This window comes from Gossypium hirsutum, chromosome D07 (genome assembly GCF_007990345.1).
Source record: "Gossypium hirsutum isolate 1008001.06 chromosome D07, Gossypium_hirsutum_v2.1, whole genome shotgun sequence".
Taxonomy (NCBI): Eukaryota; Viridiplantae; Streptophyta; class Magnoliopsida; order Malvales; family Malvaceae; genus Gossypium; species Gossypium hirsutum.
This window is the reverse complement of record NC_053443.1, coordinates 16,629,438-16,649,662: the sequence shown is the minus strand read 5'-3', so window position 1 is coordinate 16,649,662 and position 20,225 is coordinate 16,629,438. Positions and strand designations below refer to the sequence as shown.

General features: G+C 33.8%; 1 protein-coding gene and 1 pseudogene across 2 annotated transcripts; both read left to right on the top strand.

Moving 5' to 3' along the window:
• The first annotated feature begins 1,278 nt into the window (after window positions 1–1,278).
• LOC121219432 (aluminum-activated malate transporter 2-like) lies at window positions 1,279–3,377 on the top strand (annotated as a pseudogene).
• A 12,187-nt stretch (window positions 3,378–15,564) lies between these two features.
• LOC107954107 (receptor protein kinase TMK1) lies at window positions 15,565–19,418 on the top strand. 2 transcript variants are annotated; one of them, XM_041097607.1, is made up of 3 exons: window positions 15,565–18,438; window positions 18,565–19,079; window positions 19,303–19,418. In XM_041097607.1, the coding sequence occupies exons 1-2, from the start codon at window positions 16,008–16,010 to the stop codon at window positions 19,071–19,073; spliced, it is 2,940 nt and encodes a 979-aa protein (XP_040953541.1). In that variant the 5' UTR covers window positions 15,565–16,007; the 3' UTR covers window positions 19,074–19,079; window positions 19,303–19,418. The 2 variants fall into 2 exon arrangements, with proteins under 2 accessions (XP_040953541.1, XP_016745071.1); XM_016889582.2 differs by having other exon boundaries at window positions 15,566–18,438; window positions 18,565–19,418.
• Window positions 19,419–20,225: the final 807 nt, after the last annotated feature.

The following is a 20,225-nucleotide window of genomic DNA, read 5'->3' as shown; positions in this document are numbered from 1 at the left end:
AATTATATAAAATTATTTTTTAAATATTTTTAATTTTAAAAAATAATTAATTGCATACATGTGGATTGCCACGTGGATGCCACATCAGGAAAGTTAGCAAACGTTGACTTTTTCATCCATTTGGGATGAATTGACAAACAATACAAGTTTAATGGTTAAAAGAGGCGAAAAATTAAATGAAGAGTTAAAATGAATTTTTTTTATTTTTGTAAAATTGAAGGGTCAAATAAATAATTATGCTTAAAAATTATAACTATATTTGTGATTAAGGAAATTATTTAATACACTAACGGTGGAATCTTTATACTTCATAAATTAGGGGTTGACAAATGTGAATATAGTAAAACATTAAAATATATATATATCATTTTTTTGAAACTACTTATAAAACAAAAACAAAAAAAAAAACATTATTAGTGTACCAAATAACCACACTCATAATTATACATGATTTGCTCCAGAACCATCTTGATTTTGTGGGTTGAAAATGTCTTTTGAAAAATTGCACTAAGTTTGGAAAGGTGATCCATAATTTATGTAATCATAGTTTAATATCAAACCTCACAAATTATTAATTTCAATTTTATAAAAAAATATATAATACGTCATATTAAGGGCTCCAGATATTAGCTATTTCTACTAACAATTCTGAACCCCATAGGTATAACAAATAAGGCTATAAGCTTATCTAAAAAAAGACTGGTACGTTTATGTTGGAATGATATGATATGTATATAAATCCACAAAAATATTAAAATTTATATAATATAAGTTATCAATTTATTAAAATTATATAAATATAAAACATTTTAGATCTAATTATGAAATAAAATTATTTAAAATAGAACATAAAGTCTTAAGAATTCAAAACAAATGCACACATTATCTTACTGTGCGTGTAAATACCTAACAGGTTACCTCCTACCACCAAGAAAGTTGTAAAATAGCACACGCGGACCTTTAATAGAGTCGGCAGCTAGTGCGTTAGTGATCACTGCCCATAATATGAATATCTTTGTGTAATTTATCTATTGAACATTGGCCAGCTGTGTTACTACTATGGTGTAAGCAAATCATCGTTGCAAGACCCTGAAAGTACCTAATTGAGAGGAAAGGTCCCTGTCAGTGACGTCTCCAGCTGGGCAGCCAGTGATTGAACTTTCCAGGTACTTGGTTGTTCAAATTGACAACCTAAGATGCCAAACTCCGCGTTCCTTCCTTTATATTCATTTGTCTCTCTGTTACAATATCACGCTACTATGATTGATGCATCTCTCTTTATAAACAGCTATAAATATACGACCCCACTTAGAGTTTCATTCATCAATATTGCTCCCCTTTGGCTTGACAATGGAAGCCAATGTAGTAGTAGAAGGGAGGTCGGCAAACAGTCGGTTGGCGTTGGTTAAGGACTCGATAGTGAAAATAAGAAGCAAGGTGGCTGAATTTCCAGGGAAAATGAAGAAAGTAGCAGAAGATGATCCTAGAAGAATTGTTCATTCGTTTAAAGTAGGATTAGCCATCACCCTCGTCTCACTCTTCTACTATTTTGATCATCTATATGTTGGCTTTGGCAGCTCAGCAATGTGGGCTGTTTTAACTGTCATTGTCGTCATTGAGTTCTCTGTAGGTAAGCCTCTAAAATGATCACATCACATGAATCAACCGAGTCTGGAAAATTACGTCCAAAACATGAAAGCTTGTTTGTTTTAATGTAGGAGCAACTCTTGGCAAAGGCTTAAACAGGGGATTGGCAACATTTTTAGCTGGAACACTGGGCTTTGGAGCTCACCACTTAGCTAACTTGCCTGGACGGGAACTTCAGCCTATATTACTGGGAATCTTTGTGTTCATTCTAGGTAAAACAACATGATCCAAAATAAAAAAAACGCATATTTTGAACAAGCATCAATTTATTTTATTATAACAAGTGAAGTGAGGACTAATTCTGGATTGATATATACAGCTGCAACAGTGTCGTTTATACGATTCTTTCCACGAATGAAGGTCAGATATGATTACGGGCTCCTTATATTCATGTTGACCTTTTGCTTGATATCTGTTTCTGGTTATCGTGATGAAGAGGTGCTTGAAATGGCTCATAAAAGAGTATCCACTATTCTAATTGGTGGATTTACGGCTATTTTTGTCTGCATTTTCATCTGCCCCGTTTGGGCTGGCGAAGATCTTCATAATTTGGTTGCCAACAATCTTGAAAAGGTTGCAAGCTTCACAAATATTTCAACATAAAACTTGCATATTGATGCCACTTAGTTTGCAGGTTTTGGGGATGAATACTTCCGAAAATCAAGCGAACCAGAGTCAAACAAAGCATCATTACAAGTATATAAAAACAAACTCAATTCAAAGCAAAGCGAAGAATCTTTGGTGAGTAGAAGAACTAGTTAAAAAAAAAACAATTAGGAACCGACCAACATGATAAAAAAAATCAAGATGCAAGTGTCATACGATATTACTTAAGGATTTTATTCTCGCTCGCAGGTTAATTTTGCTAGATGGGAACCCCCACATGGGCTGTTCAGATTTCGCCATCCTTGGAAACAATACCTGAAGATTGGAAGTCTCACTCGACAATGTGCTTACAGAATTGAAGCCCTTAATGGTTGCCTCAACTCTGATGTACAGGTACTATAACGTCAAACAAAGTCCATATCCAAAATGTTAAATATCTGGTAATTTTTAACATTGGCATTAATCTTTTACAGGCCTCACCAGAAACCTGTGGAAATTTTCGAGAAGCATTCATCAAAGCAAGTTCAGAAACAGGGAAAGCTGTCAAGGGATTAGCATCAGCTATGAGAACAATGACTCTACCATCAGCTGATTGTCCTCAAACCACAAAATCGAAGAACGCAGCTGACAACCTTAAATCGTTGCTCAGAACAGGGTTGTGTCAAGGCATAGATATCGTAGAGATTATAGAAGTGGGGACAGTAGCTTCATTGCTGCTTGATGTTCTTGCTTGTACTGAAAAAATTTCAGAGTCGATTCATGAATTAGCCTCTCTAGCGCATTTCAAGAGATTGGAACCTGATGAAAAAGATGGGAAACCAGATTTAGATAAGCAGAAACAAGTGCGGCAAAGTTCTAATAGCATTGCTTCAAACCATCATCATCATATTATTATAATTGAGTAGCCATTAACTTGAGAGCAAACATGTTTGTGACTGAATTGAGTATACTTAATTTTTATAAGAAAATTTTGTGGGTGTTGGAGGGGAAAACTCGTTTGAGCTAAGTCTGGAGCATCATCCAACTTTTTTTTTTTAATGGAATACGAATATTTTTGGACTGAATTTTCTACTTTTGAATAGAAAAGTTCTTGTCAACTTCGCAACGCATTTTGCATCAAGTTAATTCGAGTTTGGGAGCGTTTTAGTGAAGACCATCACCATCAATACTGGAGTTTTGAGTTAAAAGATTTTGGAAGTCTCTTTAACTACCAGGCAAACACTTTAAGATTTTTATATTATTTAAAAGTTTATTTAAGAGGTTAAATATTTATTCATTAATTGAATTTAAGACTTGTAAAATCAATTATTTAATTAATTTTACGAGTTTTATTTACATAATTAGTACATACTAATTAGAATTATTTATTTATTTTAAATTCTTGTAATTTGGCCTAGAAATAGCCACCTTTTCAAGTATTGAATAGAATTAAATAAAATTGAAGGTTTTTTTTTTTGAGTATGAAGTGAATTTTTTTTAGAGTTATTGTTTATTTTTTAGGTTTATTACTTTCAAAGTCTTCTAAAGAGTTGCAAGCTTTTAAGCTTTAAGTTTTATTATTGATTTTTTTAAAAGTTCTTCTAAAGGTTTTGTAGGGAGTTCATTTGATTATTGATGTTTTTAATCACAAGTTTTTTTTTCAAGTTATCTAAAGATCCTATAGATTCCGTATCAACATATTAAAATAAATCGAATAAAAAATAAAAAATATAAATAGTAAAAAATAAGAATATCAAAATAAGTGGTTGTTTAATTTAAAAAAAACTTTGGGAACTTGATGAATTCATTTTGGATATGACATGAAACAATTCAATTGTGTTAACAATGGATGTGACACTTTGTATTGTTTCCCATAACAGTCTCCCTAAGATCTAGGTCATAGCATTTCCAAGTTTTGGAAGTTCTTTAACCGTGTCATATCGAACAAGTCTTTGTAAATTTTGATAATTCACAGGACCAAGATTTTGATGTCACACTTCTAAATCTTGCACAATAGCTTTGTTGTAGATAATTTCATTCACAACTATGTAGGAGTTGTAAAACGTTTTTTGCTCCTCTAATTATAACAGAGATTGTTTCATCAAATTACAACATAATAGCTTTTATTAAATCTCACATGAAGTCTTTGGTCACACAATTGACTTATGTTAATTATCTTTCAATCCCTATACAAGAAACACATTTTTAAGATTAAAGAAACCTTCAACAGTAAATGTACCTTTTCATGTGACTATTTTTCTTCCCATATTCAAATGTTACTTTGCCTTCAAAACAAATTAAAACATCTTTCAAGTTGATCATACCACCAATCAAGTATCTAGAGTAGTCATTATCAAAATACCACAAGGTGTTAGTGGAAGCCTTTCTAACAGTATGTGAAATGATAAAACATTTATGATCCTTATTTCTTAACAAGTCTTTGTGGTTGTTGTTGCATTGTGGCAGACCATGTGAGCACTTGAGGAGGACCATATTTATTTTTCTCAAGCCTCCCAACATCTTGTAACATCTCAGTCTAATATGACCGGTAACTCTACATTAATTGAATTTGTCAAAGGACTCATTAATCATCAGTGGTTTTTCTAGTGTGGTATCCAATATGCCTACTTTAGCAAAAATAGAGAGTTTACTTTGAGTAGATGAATTACCAATAAACATTAAACATGCATCCCTTAGTTTCCTTCTTACTGAGGCTAGAACCTCATTTAGTTTTTCACTTCTAGTACCCATCTTCTTGAGAACTTCTTTGGTAACATCTAGTTCAGTTTTGTGTTTAAGCAATTGAACCTCTTTTTCTTGAACAAGTTTGATTAGTTTTGAATTTTCCTTCTTATGGCTAAATACTTCACCACTAAACTACTCATTACATTATACAACAAATCTCATATGTCTAATATTACTTTATAACATTTAATTAATTGTGTATCAACATCATTATCATTGTCACTATCTGATATTAAGGTCTCACCTATAAGCATAACATATTTAAGTTTAGTTGAAAATTCAACATAATTACTTACATGATCATCATTACAATAATCATTTTCAGATTAATCACTCAATGTGATGTTGAAGGACTTTTTATTTTTCTTTAATGTGTTTGCACATTCTGCCTAGATAGGTTTGTATCCTTTAAACTTGTGGCATTGGATCCCTTTTCTTTCTTTTTTTTAATCGAGTTCAGAAAATGAGATAATTGCCAAAAAGATGTGATGTCATTTCTAAGCTTGTCATTCATGTTTGGCGGATTATACCGTAACAAAAACCTTTGACGAAGGTCATTCCATGATGCCATTGTCCCCGATGACAAAGCATTAAGCTACGCTTTTGCTTGATCTGTCAAGGAATATGGAAACAATTTAAGCCGCAAGGCGTCTTCAGGAACACCTTGTTGTCTAAATGAGTCACAGACTTCTAGAAAAAGTCTTAAGTGCAATCTTGGATCCTCATTTGGCAACCCACTAAACTGTCTAACAGTTTGTAGCATCTAAAACATTACTAGTTTCAATTCAAATTGCTGAGCTTATATGTGTGGTCTGACTATCCCTGGATTATAGTCATCCAAAATTGGCACAACATGCTCACGAATTGGCCTGTCTCAGTCATCTATCACACGATGAATAGGAAGATCAACATCCTGACCATTTGGATTTAATAGATCATTCAAACCAAGATCATTCCCGTCCCTGGCCATGTTACACACTTCTCTTCTCTTTCGCAAAATTCTCTCGATCTCTAGGTTAAAAGGATACTCTTTGTTAGAAGGAATGCTTCTATTCATGCACTGATAACAAACCTATAGAAATTAAATACAACTACGTTAACTAAAACTAGTAAAATTAGTAAAATAATAAAACCAAATTTCACCAATTTTTTGATCCCCGGCAATGGCGCCAAAAACTTGTTGCATGTGAATATGATATGCGAATTGTGCAAGTATACACGTCGGGTCAAGTAATAAAGTGATAAGCGAGATCATCTTCATAGGGATCGAATAGGTATAAATTGGTTAGGTTATTATAGTAAAGTGAGATTAATGCTAAGGCAAAAACAATAATAATAATGCAGTGGCAATTAGGAGCATAATGTTGTATAAAATGTGCAAAACAAACAATTAAACGATTAAGGATGTGAAAACAAAGATGCTACGGAAAAGGATAAAGGATCTACGATGTTGATTTGTAACGTTGGGATTACTAAGAACCTACCCTCATTAACCAAAAATGCCTCGACAAGTTCAATATTATTCTACTACTCGAAATAGTTCTACTATGGTTTGCTTCGTTTGAGAGCTAGACCTTAAGTTACCTCACCTAGGGCATTATATGTCTATAGGCCTTGAGTATGGTTCCTACAACTATTTCTACTTCCTTCTGTATGAGACATTGCTTTATATCTAGAGTCCGTTATGAGTATTCATTTAAAAACTCACTCATATCATTCAATTTCAATCTACCTAACCTAACCTTTCAGAATTAGATTAATTTTGTAAACATACTGCACATTCATCTATGTCTAAAGATTACATGCATGAAATTCAATAATACCATTGAATGAAACAATAAATTAAAACTAATCTAGGCTTTAGCCATTAATGGAAATAAATGTTTCATCAAGTAATCTCAATCCTATGAGATTAACTCATGGGTTGGTAAATAACATTCAGATCTAAAATAGCATTCAACATCATTTTCATCAATTTAGGTTACGAAATAACAAATAAGAAAGTAAAGAAAAAACTTCAGGAAGATAGCTTTCGTCTATCTAGCCCACAGCTTCGGCGTCGCAGTGCTTACTACTGGCTAAGAGGGACTGCCTTCTTCTTTATCCTTTCGTCTCTGCCTTGTTCTCAACCGTTATCCTCTACTCTTGTCCAAAGATTTTTTTTCCAATTTCCCCTAATTGTTTCCCAACTCCCTCTCTCCCCATTTTAGTTTTTCTTTTTAGGTTTTATATCTCTTCTCGTGTTTAGAAACATTTGAACCAAAAAAAGCCATTGATTTATCAAAATTTATGCACTGACCTGAACATATTTTGTACTCTCGTAATATGGTTTTAAGGTTACTGGCTCCCCTTTACGTAGCATCCCTAAATAAAATACAATCTTCGCAAATAGTAGGTGCGTAATAGTTGGTCCTTGTTGGCAAACCTTTGCTCCTTTAATAGTTTCTTCCCACAATGCTAACCTCATTAAGAATGAAAGTCCTTCACTACAAATTAAGAATAGGTAGGGGCTTAGAGGATCACCTTGACCTAACCCTTTCATTGGCTTAAAACATTCACCCATCTTATTATTCATGCATATCGAATAATTTAATGTCGTGACACATCACATGATTAAAAACACTAGTGATTCTATAAAGCCCATTTTCTGCATAAATTTTTCCAAAAACTCTCACTCCACCCTATCATATGCTTTACTCATGTCAAGTTTCAAAGCAAGACTTTTATTCTATCCCATTCTTCTTTGTTTTAGGGTGTGCATTAATTCATATGCTAGCAAAATATTGTCCATGATGAGTTTTCCTGGCACAAATGCACTCTGAGCTTTATTGATACATGCATTTACAACATTTTGGAGTCGATTTGCCACTGCCTTTGAAATCATCTTGTAAATTACTGTACAAAGGCTAATTGGTCAAAAATTCTTAAGGTTGGTTGGATTTGCCACTTTAGGTATAAGGACAATGTTTGTCATATTAATCTCCTCAATCAGCCTTTCCTTATTCAAAATATTAAGACAAAAATCTCCAACCTCTTTTCCAACAATATGCTAATACTTTTGGAAGAAAAGTGTTGGTAACCTATCACACCCAAAAGCTTTAATGGGCCCCATATTCTTAAGTGCAAAAAAGATTTATTCTCTAGTATAATTTTTCGTTAAACCTTGATTCATATCTCCAGAAATACAAGCTTCAATTCCTAGAAGTATGTACTCAATATTGTCGTCTCCACTTGATAAAAATATCTCTTCAAAATATCTCTTTGCTACCTCTGCCATTTCTCTTTTTCTGGTAACAGTTTGGCCACGCTCATTCTCAAGTTCCTCGAACCTATTTACTCTTCTTCTTTGAGATGACAAATTATGAAAGAATTTAGTATTCTTATCTCATTTTAACCAATTCATCATTGCTTACTGTTCCTAATACCTTTTTTCTTTTTCAATTTCAAGATTTAAATGAATTTTGGCACCAATAAGTTCCTCCATATTTTTATTTGTTCTTTCCATTCCGTCAAGTTCCACAATTCGAGCAAGTAGTTTCATTGATAGTCATTTTCACAATTTCTGAATTCCCATTGCCCATCTTTGTAAACTTTTCCCTACTAATTCTAATTTCTCCATCACTCTTCCCCTACTCATTTCCCATAGCCTCTTCACTTCCTCTTCACAAAATGTCTCAATGGCCTACCAAGCTTTAAATCTAAATCCTCTCATTACCAAGCTTTAAATCTAAATCCTCTCATTCTTCTATTCAGTCATTCTTGCTTGATTTAGAAAAGTAAGGGGCAATGGTCTAAAAAAGAATGTGACAAATGCCAAATTGTATAATTAGGGAATAAGTTGAGCCATTCTGTGTTTGTCACTCCTCTATCAAGGTGTTCCTTAATGTTTATTTCAGGGAGGTTCCTTCTCTCCCACGTGAAGTACTTACCCACATAACCCACATCCTTAAGTTGACACACATTAAGAGCTAATCTAATGTAACACTCCATACCCGTCCGGTCGTCGAACTCGAGCTATAAGGTGTTGCAAGTAAAAACAAAACATTTGATTACGTTTCATAGATATTTATTAAATATCAATTTATTCAAATATAATCAAATACAACGTGAAATTCATTAATTTCCAAAATGCTAACAAAATACTCACAATTTGTAATATAATGATTTGACACCCTAGGTGCATGTTGAGACCAAAAAGAAATCACCTCTATTATTGAGTTCGGGATTTTTGCTGGATGCTGAATCAATGATCGAATCGCCAAGTACCTAGTCTACGTATGGGAAACAAAATAGTACGTTGAGTATAACCCAATAGTATCTCTATATCTAACATTTGAAGAAATTATAAATTATGTATGCCTAAGTTAACAACATGAACAAATGCAATTTAGTATGGAAAGTTTCATGTCATAAAACGTCAACTAAGAATACGATTCAATTTACTTCTTATAGATCAATCTACTATATTTGTACTATATACATCTCTTTATATTATAATTGAAATAATTTAATCATTACATAATAGATTCTCATTTACGGTCTTAATTTCAATATCTTTAAATCATCCTTGTTTCAATTTCCTTTATAAACAATTCTCCAAATTAATACCATTAGTTCATCTATTATCCATCAATACATTTAAGTAAAGAAAATATCTCATATTTCAGAATAGATCATATTTCATACTTATATCAATATACAATATTTCCACAACTATTCAATTTAGTCCTCATCGTAAGCAACTATTCAGAATCAAATCAATTCAAACCCCTTTTTTTAATCATTTTCAACTCTCTTTAAGATCTTACCTTGCAATACAGTTCATAAATGCAACAAACAAAGTAGTTTGAATTATAGAACACAAACCATAAATTTCGAGCCATTCATCAACAGTTTTGTCTTTCCTTTCTTTTTAAGAAATCCAAGCCGTTGCAATATAATTCACCACCACTAAATAACATGAAAAACTCCAGCTCTTGAATATCAACCAAATTTAAATCAAATCGTTTATTTAGTCCAATCGAATTAAACTTCGATTATAGCCTATATTAATTCCAGCAATATAAAATGAAATTTACTAGCTTGGGACATAAATTTAAACTCAATTAAGGCATGAATATTAGTCCAACCAAATTACATAGAATTATCCAATTTGGACATTAAATTAAACATACGAACAATCACATTTAGACAATATTATAACATGTAAAAACAACCATATTTGGGACATCTTTATAACATACAAAAAAACCACATTTAATTATTCCAATTCTGACATTAACATAACCATTTGCAGCATTTAAATGCCTAAAGTTTTAGCATTTGGACCACGTAATTTACAACTAGGGGTGTGCATAATTCGGGTAAAACCGAAAAAATTCGGTTAACCGACCAAATTCGGTTAATCGGTCGGTTAACCGAATTTTTTCGGTCGGGGGTCGGTTAATTTTTTTATGATTTTTCGGTTAACGGTTAATTCGGTTCGAAACCGGTCGGTTAACCGAAAATTTTCGGTTAACCGAAAAAATTAATAAATAAAATTATCCAACCCAACCCAAACTCAATTACCCAACCCAATAAAACTAAAACTAAAGTTTACCCAATTACCCATCCAATAAAACTAAAACTAAAAGACAACCCAATTTACTAAAGTCTAAAACCCAATTTACTTTAATAATTTATAAATTTTTAAATTTTAAAAATAAAAAATAAAAAAATTCGGGTATTTTTCGGTAATTCGGTTAATTCGGTTAATTCGGGTAATTCGGGTAATTCGGGTAATTCGGGTAATTCGGGTAATTTTTAACCAAAAATAAAAAATACATAATTTTCGGTTAATTCGGTTAACCGACCTTATTAACCGAAAAAATTTCGGTTCGGTTAAATTTTTAAAAAAAAAAATCGGTTCGGTTAACGGTTAAAATTTTTGGAAGGTCGGTTAATTCGGTTATAGTAATTTCGGGTCGGTTAACCGGTCGGTTAACCGAATGAACACCCCTATTTACAACCATTTTGTCCGCAACAATTACATATGAGCAATATGAATAAGCATAAAAAGAAATTCATTTGAATAGCAATAGACTCCATCGAGCAGACCACATTAATGAATAAAAATTTTAACAACATGCTCGCAAGTTGCATGCATCAACAGTTTCCTCGATAGCCAAGAATTTCACCAACCTTTCTCTTAATTTCCATCACTCATACCAGCTTAAAGATGCAACAGAACAACCAATGAAGAAAAGTAAAGAACCCACTATCATTTATTTAATCGAATAAATAACATATGCAACTGTTACATTTTCAGCAAGTTTAGAACATCTTTAAATAGGGAAATTAAATGTTGATTCAGTTAGCATCAAATGGCGTAAATTGAAATATTCACTTCTTAATTGTCCCGATTTGGATAACATTTAGCAACACTAAGATCAAATGGGGTAATACCAAGAGTTTATACAAATAGGGGTTATTTCGAACAGCCTACAATTGCAACGATTCTAGACATTCAATCAAAAATTTTATAGTCTTTTCTTTTTCCAATTTTAAATAACACCAAAACAGAAACATTTCATGATGTTTAACCTATAATAAAATTTTTAATTATCCCGAAATTGGAGTAGCTTAAATACAACACCATTGTTGGGTATTTAACCTACGATAACATTATCACACAATAGGAAATTTATCAACCTTCAGACAAATTCATACAGATCATTTAGATACCATAAATTTCAACCTTCAATCTCAATAATTCCAACATATAAACATGTTAATTTGCATATTACGAACATCATGGATTTACATCGATTTAGACAGAGTTAGTCAACATTTAAATGACACTTCTCTGCCATTTTTTATCCAACAATAGCCAACAGATAAAAAATAAATACACAATTAATTGAACGCCATTAATTCGACATATTAATTGAAATTCAAACATTAACCTATAACATTTAAATCAACCTTCATTTACTTTCACAAGCTTCATAAATGGTTGCAATAAACACTCTTTAATTAACAGCTTTGAAACATCATAATTTTTGGTACTAAGACAAATTGAATTGCAACATTAATTCCTTTTTAATTGATGTGTTTAAGACAACATAATCACAACATTACACAACTTAAATCACGGCATCAGGACATCATAATCTTACAGCATTTAAGCAGCCTAATTACTCCACCATCAGGATAACATTAACTAATGTTTTAACCTCCAATTTCATCATATTCAAACCATTTTAATACAAGAACCAAATTGAAAATTTTTAATTTAATATTTGGGCAACAACAATCCAACCATTCAACTCATAAAATCAAATAAAAAAACTAGTAAACATGCATGATGTTTGCACGCTACAACAGCTTATTCAACAGTCCACAATCACCAATTTTTTTTCTTTATTTCATTTCACTTACTAGCCAAAAGAACAACAAACTAACAAGAATGAAAATGAAATGAACTTACCAGCCAAATTCCATATCGAGCCTAACCTTACGTGAGCTCATTTCCTTTCTTGTTGCTGTCTTGTCCTTCTCCCTTAGCTAATTAACCACAAAATAGCTCATTTACACAGTTGGAGGAGGTGTTTTTGCCTTCATCCAACCTTCGGTCCAACCCCATTTTCCCAAGAGTACAAAACTTAATGCAGGACTTAAGGAAATTACCAAATTTCTTGAGAAAATCGACCCCAAATAAAGCTTGAAAGCTTATACTCCCATAGTTTTTTTTTGTCTTCTTCTTCTCCCTAATGTTTCAAATTCTACATGCTAATTGAGAAAGAAACCTTCTCTTCCCCTCCACTAAGATTTTTTTCGTACCTTTTGTTTTTATTTTATTTAATATATTTATATAAATTTTAACTAAAATTCTATAATATATTAAACACATATGTAAGTCATAACCGACCACTATAGTAACCATTTACATAATGGTTTATTTTTTAGATAAATATTTTAATTATAATTTAGCTTTTAATTTAATAACAATCACACTTTTACCACTTACGCGATTTAGCCCCTGTACTTAAACTGAGCACTAAATCAATGAGATTATCTAACTGAAATTCAATTCATTTAAATATATAAATATATCGAAATCATACTTTCCATCATCACTGACTCTCGAGTCGTTACATCTAAAGTCCTCCATGCGTCCTTCGTCTCTAGGCAAATCCTCTTCCTTTTCAAACGAATATAAAATCTAATTGAAATCACCACAGACCAACCATGGCGTGGCTTGCTCTCTACCCAACCTTTTTAAGAGGTCCCATGTCTCACTCCTCCCTAGCGCCTTTGGTGCCCCATAAATCCAGTCATTCTCTATGTCACTCGTACTTCATTATCTTCAATGTCAACATCAATATGATTACTAGAAAAACTCTTCAAACTCACCGATATCTCCTCCTTCCATCCAAAACTTAGCCTACCACATGTTTCAATTACTGGCACATTAATGCCAAAGTGAAAACCACATCGTCGTCTAACCCTTTCCATCCGATAACTGTCAAGTTTTGTCTCCATAAAGAAGACTACTTGGGACTATACAACTTCAATGTGTGTTGAAACCTTCTAATGCCCCCATGGACTCCCCAATTCACGAATGTTCCAACTTAAAATTTTCATTGTGTCCGGTCGGCTTGCTTATTGGCAGCCGTCGATATCTGATTTATGCAAATTGTTCCTTGTTGTTCTTCTAAATCGCCCTCCCATTTAAGCATAATTTGACCTTGTACATGATTGTTTGACCTAAGTCTCTTCTTTCCTTCAACATTTTCCAGTAGTAGTTCCTCATTATCTTTTTCCATATCCTCATTCTTTTCCTCACTTATCAATAATATCCCTTTTCTTTTATCTTGCCTTTTTCCACCTTCTAAATTAAACCCTAATATTTGGGTAATAAAACCTGAGTTTTGTTGCAGATCAAAACTACAAACCCTATTGTTATTATTCGTAGCTACTTTATTGCCAACATTCTCCACAAAATTTCTCCCCTCAACCATACACTTGGTGTGATACTAGCTCGCATTGGTTGTGCCCTCAATGATATATCCCATCTACACTCAACTGCTCTCAGCCCTAGATTAATCCTCCTTCAACAAAACCTATTGCCATGCCCTAAACGTCCACAAAGGAAGCAAAAAAGAGACAATTTTTCATATCAAAACTTCACATAAACAAAGTTTGACTGAGAAATCACAATCTTTTTCTTCCTCTTTAGAAGTTTTCTAATATCTATCTGGACCCGAATACGCATAAAATTTCTAAAACCTTAATTAAGCTATTTTGGATCATGTTCCATGAATTTCCCAACAAAATCTCCCAATTGTTGCATCACACAATCAAAGAAAAAACCTGGTGGAAGATCGTGAACTTGCTATGAGAACTATGCTTGCTATGAGGCAGCATCCAACTAAACACATCTCATAAACTGATCTCTGTGGTTTGGCCTCTGTCACAAATTGTAGACCCTCATCCTCTTTTTCCTCAAAGCTTAATTCTATAAGCTCCTTCTCCATTGATAACTCCTTTGCCATGTTTCAGCAAAATCTACTTTTCTTGGTTGTGTAAGAATTACGAAACTACAAAGTTCATTTTTTCTAAGCGATTTCACGAATATTCTCTTTTTTAAAGAAATCTTCCCTTATCAATGCCAAAAAACCTCCAATTGCACAAAAAAAATCGAAAAAAACCCTAGACTTGCTAGACTAAATCATGCTACTTCAGAGCAGACTTCACAACTATATAAGAAGTATATGTTAAATGTTAAATAGAAAATAATCCAATAAATATGGAATATCGGTCGATTAGATAAAATTGCATATGATGTTTATTTTTTTTATTTTTAGTAGTAATTGCATTATCGATTACTTTTTTGGACTAACATATTATATACGAATATTTGATTTTAATTTGGAATTTTTTACTTGTTTAAATTTTTTTATCATACTAATAATTTTTATAATAAATAATATTTTTAAAATTATAAATTATATAATTATATAATTAAAATTTATACTATCAAATATGAATATAAAGAATTACGATGTAGTATAATATGTCAAACAAACATGAGCATGAATTATACTTTGCTAGTAAAATATGTCCAAAAAATTACAATTTTTTATAATTACAAAAGAATATCAAAATAAATCCTAAAAGTCCTAATTTGGAGTAATTATTTATCGCAATATGGAAAACAGAAAACTAAAATTATAAAGATATTATTTCAAAGGAATAAATTATTATTTTTATCTTTTTCATGTTTTATATAAATTATAACTATAATAAATAATTTATTTTATCTTTTTACAAATTTTAATCCAAACATGAACACTGGAATTCTACTTTCAAGGAATAAATTATTTCATCATCTTGTTCCTTAAGCCGCCATCAAAGGCCTAAAATCTATTTGAGACCCACACTCCTCCACGTATAGTTTCTTTTGGCTCTACTTGATGTTTTTCATTCATTTCTGTTAACACTATTATTTTCAAAATTATTTATACTTTTTTTTTTACATCATCATTGTCGGTCACTTCTTACTGTTGGTAGGCAAAAACCATCAACTTCACCAAACTCATGTAACGGGAAGAAAGAGACTGCCCCCCAATTAAAGAGACTTTTCTACTACTAAATGAAACTACACTCTGTTTTGAGGTCTCAAATGATCTCAATCAACAGAAAAGAAAATTTCTTCGAAGGGAAAACCCCATTTCGGAAAAACCGACAACGTGTATATATATTTTAAAATTTAACTTCCCAATTCCTTTGTTTCTTCAGTTGATTAACTCCATTTTTTTCTTAAAAAAAGAGAAATCTGGGTTTGTTTCAACTTTCTACTTTCTGTACCGAACTTCCCTTTCTTTTTTGTAACTGACCAAAGCCTATCATTTCCATGTTTTTGTTTTTCCTTATTTTCTTTTTACAACAGTTATGATGTGGATCTTGTCTTGTTTCTGCAAATGTCATAACCGTCAAAATTCTCATGTTGGGTTTTGAGACCGTGTTGGAGTTTGTGCAGTTCTTTCATGTTGGTTTTTTTGGTTGGGGAAGGAACAACCTTTGCCATGGAATGTAATCATCAGAGGTTCTATCTTGGTGTTTTCTTAGGTTTATTTACAGTAGTTTATGGTGCTACGGATCCCAATGACTTGAAAATCTTGAATGATTTCAAGAAAGGATTGGAAAATCCAGAGCTGCTTAAGTGGCCAGAAGCAGGAGATGACCCTTGCGGCCCTCCTCCTTGGCCTCATGTTTTCTGTTCAGGTGATAGAGTGACTCAAATTCAGGTCCAAAATCTTGGTCTCAAAGGACCTCTTCCTCAAACCCTCAACCAGCTTCCAAAGCTCTTCAATTTGGGGCTGCAAAAGAATCACTTTAATGGTAAATTACCAAGCTTTAGTGGTTTATCAGAGTTGGAGTTTGCTTACTTGGATAACAATGAATTTGATACGATTCCAGCTGATTTTTTTGATGGACTTAGCAGTGTACGAGTATTGGCTTTGGATTATAATCCGTTTAATAAGAGTAGTGGGTGGTCTATGCCTAAGGAATTGGCTAATTCAGTTCAATTGACAAACCTTTCTTTGGTTAGCTGCAATGTGGTTGGGGCATTGCCTGATTTTCTGGGAAAGTTGCCGTCTCTTGCAGCACTAAAACTTTCTTATAACAGATTGTCTGGTGAGATTCCAGCGAGTTTTGGGGAGTCTTTGATGGAGATTTTGTGGTTGAATGATCAAGATGGTGAGGGGATAACTGGCACCATTGATGTGATTGCCAATATGTTGTCTTTGAAACAGCTTTGGCTTCATGGGAATCAATTCACTGGGACAATACCTGAGAATATTGGGAATTTGACATCTTTGAAGGATCTCAACCTCAATAGGAACCAGCTTGTCGGTATGATTCCTGAGAGCTTGGTCAATATGGAGCTTGATAACTTGGATTTGAACAACAATCATCTGATGGGTCCGGTACCAGAGTTAAAAGCTGGTAACTTTTCTTATGCTTCCAATTCGTTTTGTCAATCTAAACCTGGGATCTCATGTGCCCCTCAAGTCACTGCACTTTTGGACTTCCTTAGTGGTATGAATTACCCTATAAATCTTGTTTCTCAATGGTCTGGTAATGAACCTTGTGCTGGTCCATGGATGGGATTGAGTTGCAATTCAAATTCCCAGGTTTCTATCATCAATTTGCCTCGACATAATCTTAGTGGTACACTTAGTCCTTCGCTTGCAAAGTTAGCATCATTGATGGAAATTAGACTAGGGGGAAACAGTATTCATGGTACTGTTCCAGACAACTTCACTCAATTGGAATCTCTAAGAACGTTGGATCTAAGTGGAAACAATCTCGAGCCTCCATTACCCAAATTCCGAGATGGCGTAAAGATCATAATTGAAGGAAACCCGCTGTTGATTGGTAATCATACAAGAGAGCCTCTTTCCCCTACTATCAGTCCTCCTAGTGCTTCAGAATCTCCTCCAAGCCATCAATCAGGTGGTAAAGTGTCACCCGCATCGTCCCCGAATAAAGATAAGAAAACTGATTCATCTACTGCCACTGCCCAACAAGGTGAACCCCAATCCAATGGTTTCCATAGATTCAAACAGGTAATTGTGGTAGGAAGTGCAACCATTGCTATCATGGTTCTTGTAGTGGTTCTGTTTTCTATATTCTTTTGTAAGAAGAGAAAAAGAGAGTCTGAGGCTCCCAATTCCATAGTGGTTCATTCTAAAGATCCATCAGATCCTGAACACATAGTTAAGATAGCTGTTTCCAATAACACCAGTGGAAGCTTATTTAGTAAAACTGCAACAAGCTCTAGGAGTAGTCATAGCAGTGCAACACAAAAGTCTCATGTAACTGAGGCTGGAAACTTGATAATTTCTGTTCAAGTACTTCGGAAAGGGACCAACGATTTTGCTGAAGAAAACGAGCTTGGCCGTGGTGGGTTTGGGACTGTTTACAAGGGTGTACTAGGCGATGGAACGGAACTAGCAGTTAAGAGGATGGAGGCTGGGGTCATAAGCAATAAAGCATTGGATGAATTTCAGTCCGAAATCGCTGTTCTATCTAAGGTCCGGCATCGGCATCTGGTTTCTCTTTTGGGTTATTCCATTGAAGGTAATGAGAGGCTTCTTGTCTATGAGTTTATGTCTCAGGGTGCTCTAAGCAAGCATCTGTTCCATTGGAAGAGCCTGAAATTGGAACCTCTGTCTTGGAGGAGGAGGCTCTGTATTGCATTGGATGTTGCTAGAGGAATGGAATATCTGCATAACTTGGCACGACAAACTTTTATACACAGAGATCTCAAATCTTCCAACATCCTTCTAGATGATGACTTTCGAGCAAAAGTTTCGGATTTTGGGTTAGTGAAACTTGCACCAGATGGAGAGAAGTCCGTGGCGACTAGACTTGCTGGAACATTTGGGTACCTAGCACCTGAATATGCTGGTGAGCAATCCTATTTTGTATCTCAAGTGAATCTTTTATTCTTTCATTTGACTTAAGTTTTTTAGTGACCTCACATTTCTTGTTGGCTTTTAGTTGCATCCCTTACTAAAATTATGTTGGTTGCAGTGATGGGGAAAATCACTACTAAAGTTGATGTCTTTAGCTATGGGGTGGTGTTGATGGAATTAGTGACTGGATTAACAGCACTCGATGAGGGGCGCTCGGAGGAAAGTCGCTACTTGGCTGAATGGTTTTGGCAAATAAAATCAAACAAGGAGAAGCTTATGGCTGCAATTGACCCAGCTCTTGAAGTGAACGACGAAACCTATGAGAGTATTGCCACTATAGCTGAACTAGCTGGGCACTGCACCACAAGAGAGCCTTATCATCGGCCTGACATGGGCCATGTTGTGAATGTGCTATCACCTTTGGTTGAGAAGTGGAAACCCGTTGATGATGAATCAGAGTGTTACTCGGGCATAGATTACACTCAGCCACTTCCCCAGATGTTGAAGGTTTGGCAGGCTGCTGAAAGCCAAGGCGTGAGCTATACAAGTCTGGCTGATAGCAAAGGAAGCATTCCAGCAAAGCCTGCCGGATTTGCAGACTCCTTCACATCGGTTGATGGTCGATGATGGAAGGTAAAACCTACATTCTACACAAGGAATAAGTTCCCCATCTTGTTACCATGATATACATGTTTCAGTGCTTGAGGGCTACTTTCTATGTAATTTGAGTTATTTTACTAGTGGTTTTTCAAGTCGTGGAACATGTCTTTCATGGTAGTGTAGATAGAGAGATACAGGTTTCGATATTTCTTAATAATTTCTGTGTTCCATTTTACATATACTATTTTCATTGCAGTGTAAAGGAAATGATGTAGTTTGAAGCAAAGGCAAGTTCATGTCACAAATACAGTCCTTAAAAATCTATTCGGATGGAGAACATATAAATAAATGTTCATTGAAGGATTCCTACTAGCTGATTTCAATTGATGCTTGATTCCTTTTACACTGTCATCAGTTCTCGAAAGTCAAATGATGAAACACCAAAGAACCTTTTTTTTTTTTCCTATAAACAAGTCAAATCAATGTCATTTGCTAATACAGATTGCGAATTTTGGAGTCTATTGTCAAACATTGATAAACAACCAATGAGACTTTTGTTGTAGAAATTGCCACTTGTGCTGTTTTTACAAGAGAGAACAATTTCATAATCAAAAGCTTAAGACAAAATCTAAACTGGTACAGAATCGCTTATTATTGTTTTTGACATGGAGCTCATTTTACCATATAGATTTCGTAAAACTATAAAATTCATCTGGATGCTGTGAATTTTGAGCAAAAGTTTCGGTTTCACCTAAGGGATAATGTCATCTTTTGGCAGCCAAACCATTCTTTTAGTCAATCTGCTAACCACAACTATTCAAACTGTACCAAATTATTCTTGAAATTACCAGAAGATACATAACTAATCATTCATGGCTATGGATTCATGTGCCGACCATGAATCTCGTCTCCAGTCCTTTCATTACTATTGGGAAACCCATGTGCCCATCCATGACCCAAGCTTGTTCCCATTTAACATGTGACCCCACTCTGCTTTTAGTTTTCATTCAATTTTTTGTTTCCAAGTAACTTGGATCATGCACTCATGCTTCATGGTTAAAAGAAATTCAGATTTCCTCGAATAAATTAACTTGAATTATACCTCAAATATTTTAGATTATCTTTTATTGGGAGAGACCTATCTACATTCGTGTAAAATTAACATAATTTTTTTCTTTT

What these genes read in the sequence shown, in the direction of transcription:
- LOC107954107 (XM_041097607.1), top strand. Translation starts at nt 16,008, where the DNA reads ATGTTGGTTTTTTTGGTTGGGGAAGGAACAACCTTTGCCATGGAATGT. An exon ending in CCTAGCACCTGAATATGCTG is followed by an intron (nt 18,439 to 18,564) that starts GTGAGCAATCCT and finishes TGTTGGTTGCAG; the next exon opens with TGATGGGGAAAATCACTACT.